At 30.7% G+C, this 9799-nt stretch overlaps 1 protein-coding gene across 2 annotated transcripts; it reads left to right on the forward strand.

Moving 5' to 3' along the window:
- Positions 1–402: 402 nt before the first annotated feature.
- LOC8280820 lies at positions 403–5663 on the forward strand. 2 transcript variants are annotated; one of them, XM_048379069.1, is made up of 2 exons: positions 403–2011; positions 4980–5663. In XM_048379069.1, the coding sequence occupies exons 1-2, from the start codon at positions 585–587 to the stop codon at positions 5083–5085; spliced, it is 1533 nt and encodes a 510-aa protein (XP_048235026.1). In that variant the 5' UTR covers positions 403–584; the 3' UTR covers positions 5086–5663. The 2 variants fall into 2 exon arrangements, with proteins under 2 accessions (XP_048235026.1, XP_048235027.1); XM_048379070.1 differs by lacking the exon at positions 4980–5663 and adding an exon at positions 3514–3704 and having other exon boundaries at positions 404–2011.
- The last annotated feature ends 4136 nt before the right edge of the window (positions 5664–9799 follow it).

Here is a 9799-nt window from a genome sequence, read left to right on the forward strand (position 1 = left end):
TTAACATATATAAAAAATAAAATATATTAACACGAAATATATAAAAAATACAAATCATTTATAACAGTTAGTTACCTAGTCATTGTCCGAGAAATTTTTCTAAATGATTTTTTAAATGAAACATCATGGCTATTAATATATGTCTTTTATTAATTTAAAATTGTGTTATTAAATTAGTATATTAATTTTTTTTTGAAAGGAATAGATTAAGAAAAAAATAATTTCGTTGAATAAATAACTCATAAATTATAAAAAAAAGTGAAAATAAATTAAGAATTAAGACCAAAATAACATATCTTGAAAATAAAAGTAATAATAAAATTAATAATTATGCAATCTGGCCTTAATAATTTTATTGTGGCTTTAACAGAATATAATAAATTTGACAAAAGGCCGCAAAAGGATTAAAGAATCCAAAAACTTAGTCATAGAGACAAGAGACAGAAACTTCTCGCAGAGTCAAAAACAATTTTTTTTTTTTTTTTTTTTTGTGTGCAATATCGATTTAGTTCAACAAAATAAAAGTTGAAGTGTGATAATTAACATTGATATGAGATGGAGATCGTAAATTAGAGAGAGAAGCGATGAGATTCAAAAATTTGAATTTCATAAGGCGGATCTATGGTGCCTCCAAGAAGAGGCCAAATCTAAACAAAAACCTACAAAATGATAATCAGTTATTAGCGCCGGCAGATAGGAGTCTGATAGAAGAAGGAATTTTTGCAGATTGTGTTATGGTATCACAGACAACAAAGCCCTCTTCCTCCTCAACTGTTATGCTGTTTATGGGGCTTGATTATTTACGTGTAGCTGATGTCTCTAACGACAGCACCAATAACGTAACCTGCTTAGCAAAATTAAAGCGTAATTCTCTCCCTAAATTCACAGGATATGTTGTTTTAGACTCTAAACTCTATGTTATCGGCGGCGACTTCATCATTGATGGTGGTGGACTTATACTTGATCCTCAAAAAAATGTTCCTACATATTCACGTGAAGTCTGGATCTATGATCTTAGCAACAAGGATGGGGTTTGGGAGAGGGGTCCACGTTTAAACGGAGGTAAGCCAAAACCTTTAATTGTAGCAGTGAATGGTAAGATTTATGTCATCGCTGGTACTTGTGGATATCATAGACCGTTGGATGGTTTAGAAATTCTAGACCCGGTATTTGAGGTACTTGATGTTCAATCTGGGGTTTGGTCAAAACTATCTGACCCGCCATTTCGTTATGCATACGATTATGCTCTGTTTCCTGAGTTTTTGTTTCATGTTGTTGTGGGTAATGTGTTGTATTTAGGAGTGAATTTACCTGTTTATGAGGGAGGAGATAGTAATGGTGTGGATCGTGTGTTTTGGTTTGATTTGATTCGTGAAAAGTGGTGTGATTATGATTATGATTATACTAATTTCCGTAGTAGCTATCCAGTTGTTGTGAGAAATATGAGTTCGTTTGGTTGGGATTGTAGTGGTGATGTTTTTGATGGGAAATTGTATATGCTTCAGACTGCTACAAAACCAGCTGTATTTTGTGTTTATGATCTGCGCAAGGTTGATTTTTGGTCCCGAGATGATAATTTATCTTTGGAGTTGGATGAATCTGTACATGATGCGGAATTAGACAACTTCAAGTTCTCTTGCAATTTGGGAGAAGGAAACGAGGGAAAGGAGGAGAAGGAGGCTATGCAGAAAGCCAAGGAGCAAGATGTGAATCCTGCATATAAGCATAGGATTGGCAGGTGTATTCCTCATCTTGTCACTGGTTTGGATAAGATCTTAACTAAATTACCTAGCGATGGCTTAACCTCTTGGCATCTGGTTCCTCTTGATGAAAAAGGCTGTGTGTTTCGCCTTGTTTGTTTCTTTGTCTCGGAATTAAGTCAAAATCATTTTGTTCTTCTTTCCACGTTTGAGTTAGAGCAAACGCCGACCTCTCTCCATGCCCGAAAAGTGACCTATACGACCACCTCCATCAGTGATTGTTGGGGACTGCCTATCTTATGCTGGAAAATGTAAGTAACAGCAACTTTTTGCTTTTAGTTCTTGGCCTAATTATTAAAAAATCTCTGAATCTTAGAATGTTTAACAATTTTAGCTAATTCTTTTAGAATTTGCAAAATTATTTCAGAGTTTAAGATTTATTTATTAAATCCTGCTCTGCCAAAAATCTCTGATTAAATCATTGATGTGGCATCAGAAGTTAATGAAATATTAAAACAAAAATCAAAACTTTTTGATGATTTATTCCATTTTCCATACATAATTGTACCAAAAGAATCTCTTCTTCAAACCCACTTTAATTAAAAAAATTATTAAAACAAAAATCAAAATTTTGATGATTTACTTGATTTTCCAAAACAATTGAACCAAGAGAATCTCTTCTTCAAACTCATTTTAATTATAAAGATTATTAAAATAAAAATCGAATACTTGATTTCCAAAACAATTGAACCAAAAAAAAAATCTCTTCTTCAAACCCACTTTAGTTAAAGGAATTTATTTTCTCCTCACAATGAGATATGTTTCTCTTCAAAGAGTGTTTGAACCTATTTTCCTTAGCAAATGACAAAAGGAAAACAAATCATCTCTCCGTTGTGTTTCTTTGTTTCTATTTAAGTTATTGGTCTAATTTCTCCGTTGTCGTTGTTGTTGTTTTTTCTTTTTTTAGTTTTATGTTTGGGCTTTTCAAAAGTAAAAAAGAGAAAAAAATAAAAAAATTGGAGAAGAAAGAGACTTTTCTTTTTGTTCAAATGATGTTTCGGGAAATCAAGTTGCTGATTTGTTTTAATATTTTATTACCTTATGGTTCCACATCAGCATTTTAGTCAGGAATTGATGCTGGAGAATGATTTTTAGAAAATGCAAAACATGTTTTTAAATTCTTATATCTTTTATTTTATTTTGTTGAGTTTCTTTTTTAATTTTTTAATTATATTAAACTTTTATATTTATTTTCTATTAAATTTGTATAGTCGTTAATTAAAATAAAAATAAAAACATAAAAATTTAACAGAATAAAAAATCAATAAAATAGTTGTGTATATTTTTAATAAAATAAAAATAAAAATATAAAGACATAATAATAAAATAAAATTAAAATTTCAGAAATTTGATAATGGATTTTATTTAAAAAAATCTTTAATTTAGATAATTTTGTAAATTTTAAAAAATTTAGCTAAAACTGTAAAAATGTTCAAAGTTGGAGATTTTTTTTAAGCATTAGGCCTTAGTTCTCTGGTTCGTTCGTTTTTATTTTTTGTTTTTTCTAAGAATCATGGGCTTTGGCATATGTAAAACCAAGAAATTTAAAGAAACGACATTGTGATGACATCATAAAAATTAAGCTTTAATTCTTCTTTTTAGTGTTAGATCTATTCAATTATATATCTAATCTAATTGTTATATTGGGGCATCAAAGTAGAAGAATCTAATTTACATGTTTCTCATTACAATCCTTAAATTTCAATTTGAATCATAAATTAATACTTTGTGGACTTTTTTCTTTTTTTTTAAGTTACAAATGAAAAAAAGAGACTCGAAGTTCAAGTTAAAATGTGCACCTATCGCTAGGCTGAGCGGATGGATGTTTTTTAAATTCAAGCTCAAAGACATAACTTGTATTATTCTAATAATTCTAGAGTAATATTAGTTATTATTTAGTAAGTGTATACATTTTGTTCAATTTTCTGAATTTGACATTATGCACTTTTAAGTGTGTAAAGAGTTTTAAATTGATGGCTTGATATGTTTCATCATACCTTACTATAAATACAATGGTCATAGACAATTCTGAATTCTGAATTTTTCATGTTGAAGGAGATAAAAGGTTTGAAAGTACCACTTTTGGATATTGTCAAGTGACTTTCTTATTATCATTATGTATTATATGCATCCATGGTTTAGATTATCACTATATAGTTTCCATAATGGGATGGATGGATGTTTTTGAAATCATAATAATGTTTCATAAAGTATGAATAAATGATTCAAGGCAACATGCTATTTAAACTTTTAAATTTTTCAGTTTTATTTTATTCAACCTTTTAATTTTTATTTTATTTCATTAAATCTTGTATTTTTATTGTGGATTTAATAGGCCGTAATCAAAGTAAAAATAAAAATACAAGAGCTCAATAGAACAAGTAAAAGTCTCATAAAATATATATAAAAAGTTCTAAATAAAATAAAAATAAAAATATAAGGGCTTAATAAAATAAAATTTATTCAAAGGCTTCATAGAATAAAAAAAAAAATTCAAGGACTTAATAATGGATTTTGCCATGATTCAATGTATAAGCTTCATATACTTGTGCAATTATAGTTGTAAAGACATGAATGGATGCATTTTCTTTATAAATATGCATGGACATGCAACCATATAAATAAAATTAGAGTACATCTATACTATTTAGACTAAGCATTTTGCAAGCTTGATACTTGATGAAATTCCAACTACTATCCTATGCTAAGACTTGTGCATCGAACACCTTATTTTGAAACTGGTTTATAGAATTATGATTTTGAATGCTTTTTGTATTGATAGATAAAAAGCCTATATAAACAAGTACAAGAAGAGGTCTTCCTATACTAGAAGATTCTTATAATAATAAGGATTTAAGGAAATGCAAATAATAGAAAAAGTTCAATAAGACATTCCTATTAAATGGGGTTTGGGACTTGTTCCTTCTATATCCCCCTGCTCGATGAAGCTTTGGGTGGAGATTCCAATCTTATATGGTAAAGTAACAAACCAAGTTTAAGGAAGAGGCTTAATTAGCACATTGGCAAGCTGATCATTTGAAGAGACATGAGTGACACCTAAGACATTGGTTTGAATTTGTTCGTGAATGTAATGGTAATTTAATGCAACATGTTTCATGTGCGAATGGAAAATGAATCGGAGCATAGGTGAGTAGCACTTACATTGTTGTAATAGATCACAGGAGAGTGTAAGAAGCTAATACCAAGTTCACGAAGCAGGGAACATATCCAAGATAACTCCACAACAGTTGCATCAACTAGACAAATACTCAACTTTAGTGGAAGGTCGTGCAACCATGTGCTGTTTCTTGGAATACCAAGATAAATAATGTAAACATTAGTGGAGGCTAATCATCTTTGTTGCTCTCCCAATCAACATCGAAGAAGGCATGAAGGGAGAGTGGAGAATGGTGAGTGAAGAGCGATGATGAAGAATAAGCCCATTATCCGTATTGACATAAAAATAATGAAGCAATTGTTTGATTGCATTCTAGTATTTTATAGTGGGATGATGTATGACAACACAATACACATTTAATATGAGTGAGAGATAAGTACTATAGGTTGCCAATAAGTTGGCAAAATTCCGTGGGATTAGACAGGGTAAAGCCCTGGTGAAGGTCGAGCACTGGATGAATGGCTATTAGTATGGATACTAGTATAGAATGAACCATATTTATGCAAGACAACCTATAACTATGTAACAGTGTTGCGACAGAAGCAGGCTACCAAGATGGGGAAGAACTTCAATGGCTTAAAAAGAGGTGAAAGTACCCAGATCGAAAAGCGTGTGGCTAAAGCTGAAATGAATCATTGGATGCACAACTGCATATAATGATAATATTTCAATATAGACAAGAAGATGGATCATTAGAGTATTAGCTTTGAACTCAAACAGAGAGTTAGTCGCATGAGAGTTTGTGAATCTTAATGCAATCAAGAATTGATGCAATTCATAATACCATGCATGAGGACTTTCTTGAAACTAAGATGGTGAATATGATTAGTTTGATTTTTATCTTTAAATCCCGATGCTTATTACATATAAGTAGCCTTTAAAAGAGTTCCTTATAGGAATGCATTATTAACATCCAATTGCTGAAGAGACCAACCACGACTAACATCAATGCTAGGAATAATCAGAATAATTGAGGGTTTAATTAGAGGACTAAAGCTATGGTAGTCAACACCTTGTCGTTGATGAAAGTCTTTAGCAATTAGGCATGCTTTGTACCTGTCAAAAGAACCATAAGATTTCCTCTTTATGCAATAAACCCATTATAACCAACAATATCATAAAATGGTGCATACGAGACAAGTTCTCATGTACCATTCCAAACAAGAGTATCATAATCCTCTTACATTGCTTGATGCCATTTATGATATTTGGTGTTTCTTTAAGTAAATCAAGCACATCTATATGTTGGTTGACAAAAGTTCCCTCATTGGTTCTCACAATCTCTAGTACAAGGAAATGTCTCAGCTTTCCCAAATTCTTTATATCAAATTTGGCTTCAAGCTCCTCTTCAAGTTGCTAATCTTAAGAGAATCATCCCCGACCGTAATTATGTCATCTATATATACAATCATATAGCTACTTTACCTTCAATGTAATGTTTGAAAATAGGATACGATCACCTCGGCTTTATGAGAAACCATGTCTCATAATAACATCACCAAACCGCTCAAACCAGGCTCTAGGAGACTGCTTTAGTCCATATAGAGCCTTTTTTTAATTTGCACACTTTGCCTTTTCTGAGTTCTTCAATTCCAATTGGTAGGTCCATATATACTTTTTCTTGCAAGTCTCCATTTAAAAACAATTGTTTATGTCAAATTTATATAGTGGCCAGTTGAAGTTAATTGCAAGAGAAAGAAATACTCTAATAGTGCTAATTTTAACAACAAGAACAATAGTCTCTTGGTAATGAATACCGTAAGTTGAGTAAATCTTTTCACTACTAGTCTCGCTTTGTATCTTTCTACACTTCCATCAACTTTACACTTCACTGTGAACACTCATTTGCACCGAGCTGTTCTATTGTCTTTTGGTAGATTAATGACAGTCCAAGTGTTATTTCTTTTAAGAGCATTCATTTTTTTTCTAGTATAGTTAATCTCTAACTCGGGTCGTCTAATGCTTCCCGAATAGTTTTTGGAATAAACATATTAGAAACCCTAGACACTAATGCTAAGTGTTTGAAAATTGGAAGATTAAGATCAGAAGACAAATTTGGTAAATCAAGAGAAAGAATGGAAGTACATGAAGCTTACTTTGAGTTTTAGAAACATTATTTGGCAAAGTTGATTGAACATCCACCGAAGGAATAACTGGAGTTGTTGTACCTTTATGAAATTTCTTCCTAGCATAAACTTGAACCTCATGTTGAGAATTATTATCCGTTGGAAGTACTTCTCCCCCTGTATTTGGTAAAGTAACATATAACAGAGTAGGATGAATAGTGCTAACATTAATTTCCATATTATAATTAGTCGAAGGAATAGGTCAACTTTCCCAAAAGTCTTCTTCAACTAAGTTCTCTTGGAAAAAAACTTTAAAAGAAAGATGGATCTTCAACGAAGTTTACATTCATGCTCTCAAAAATTTCTTGGTGATTGGATTAAAACCCTTGTACCCACATTTTTATTAGAAGCATAACCAATAAAAACACATCTTCCAGGTTTAAGATCAAGTTTTGAGCCAAACATATTTGGTAGGTACACATAATATGTGCACCCAAAAACTTTAAAGGCATATCTACTGTTATCTTGGATATGAGAAAATAATTTTTCAAAATCGGTAAAGGTGTTTCAAATTTTAGAACTCGAGATGGCATTTTATTTATTAAGTAAGAAGAGGTTAAGAGCCACTTACCCTAAAGATAACTGAAAATAATAATTAAAAAAATGGCTACTGAAAATAATAGTAACTTAAAAAAATAGTTCTATTTCTCACATATTAAATTAGAAATTTTTATTATTTTTTGTTTACAATTTATTAATGTCCTATTTTTTTAGTAAATTTATTCGTCTCCTCCTTTTTACTTTTATATATATTATGATATTCGGTCTCATTGTACATTTTTTGATAACTTGCATATGAGGTCACTTAATTTTATCATTTATAATAAAAAGGTATTGAACTTTTAATTTGTAACTTAAAGATACCTAAATTTTAATTTAATAACCACCAATAGGTTTCTCCGATCTAAACTGATGATGTGGCAATTACAGAGGAATATTTTTCAAATATTATCCACATAAGCAATGTCACATGTCAAAAAGGACTTAGTATTAATCATAGTCATCTTGTAGACACATCAGCTCAATAAAAAAACTAAATCACATACTTTCCCACACACTCTCTCATTTATTCACTACACACTAAGTGAATCATAAGTCCCTTTACAATGATATGAGGAAATCGTAAATAGTTGGAAAATGACGGAGAAAGATAAGCAAATGAGAGATGCTGGATTAACAGTGATAATCAATTGGATGAAAAGGGGAGAAGGAGAAAGGGCATCACGATATTTTAAGTGCTTAAGAATTTGGATAATTGTTTTTGTATTTGTCATTCTATTAATCGAGTTAGGATAAAATTTGGAGAAAATTGAAAAATTGCGACTGACTTTTAGGGTTTCAGTAATGGTGGTGTTAGGTTTTAATAATCTGGGGTTAAATATTGAAAATAAAGAACATAAAATTAAAATGGGGTTTCTATAATACTTGTTTTTGGGTTGTAACTAGTTATTAATTTTTTCCTAAATTGTTTGTTGCAACACCTGTTTCTAAGTACTTTACACTTCATATACACCATGTGTTGGTATTTTCTATTAAGGGTTATGTTGAACAAACAATTGCTTATATTGACTTCTATAGCTTAAAAAAATGTTGAAATTCAATATCAAATGCAATAGCTAAAGAGTGTGGATTATAAGCTGAAAATTTTTGGTTGAATCCAAGGAAACACTATATAGATTATTTAAATAAATTAAATAATAACTATGATGCAGTTGAGATGTCACTATTCATTGATGATTTGAAAGTTGTGCATGTGTATGCTAGAGATTTGAATGGGTTGATTGAAGTGGTTAGAAATGGAGATAATGTTGAGGATAATATAGTAGGAGGTAGTACTATTGAGGAGATTGAATTCGAAAAAGATATGAGGATGATATAGCTAATCCTCATTTTCAAGTAAGTATGAAATTTAAGTCTTTTAAGTAGTTTAAGACAACTATAAGGAATTATATATAAGGTACAAGTGGAAGTGCAGATTTAGGCCGAACACCAAAATAAAATGCAAGGTAGTATGTGTAAAATGGTATGGGTTCTACATATAGGCTATATTTATAGTGATAAATAAGAGTACAATTCAAATAAAATTAGGGTAATTTGAGCATTCTTATAGAAAGAAGCATGAGAATAGGATTTGACTACAAAATAGAATGCAAAACAGTATTTGGAGAGTTTCATAGCTAATCTTACATGAGCCATTGAAGGCATTGTCTAAGCAGTGCAATATAACTACAATAAAATATAAGTAGGATAAATGCATGAAGTATTAGAGACTTAACACCTAAACATATTGATGGTGATGAAAGGAAACAAATTTCAAGGCTTCATGACTATTGACTTGAGGTTATAAAGAGCAACACTAGTACTATAGTTTAATCTAACTTGAATGATGGTGTTTTCAAAGGGATGTATGTATGCTTAGGTGCTTTAAAGGCTGGTTTCAAAAAAGGCTGCAGAACATTAATTTCTCTAGATGACTGCTTTTTGAAGGGCATTTATGGAGGTCAACTATTAGCAACAATTGTAATTGATGTAAATGAATGCATTTATCTCTAGCCTAGGTCATTGCTAAGTAGGAGAACAAGGAGAACTGGATTTGGTCTCAGATTAATTAGCAATTGACTTGGAGGTGACAAATAGCTATCGTTGGTCTTTTATGAGTGACTGGCAAAATGTAGTTATTTATGCTGCATTTTTTAATGTTTTAGTTTTTTTTACATTAGATTTTTTAGGTTGTG

The sequence above is a fragment of the Ricinus communis genome, chromosome 9, assembly GCF_019578655.1.
Source record: "Ricinus communis isolate WT05 ecotype wild-type chromosome 9, ASM1957865v1, whole genome shotgun sequence".
Classification (NCBI taxonomy): domain Eukaryota; kingdom Viridiplantae; phylum Streptophyta; class Magnoliopsida; order Malpighiales; family Euphorbiaceae; genus Ricinus; species Ricinus communis.

What these genes read in the sequence shown, in the direction of transcription:
- LOC8280820 (XM_048379069.1), top strand. Translation starts at nt 585, where the DNA reads ATGAGATTCAAAAATTTGAATTTCATAAGGCGGATCTATGGTGCCTCC. An exon ending in CCTATCTTATGCTGGAAAAT is followed by an intron (nt 2,012 to 4,979) that starts GTAAGTAACAGC and finishes TTCACGAAGCAG; the next exon opens with GGAACATATCCAAGATAACT.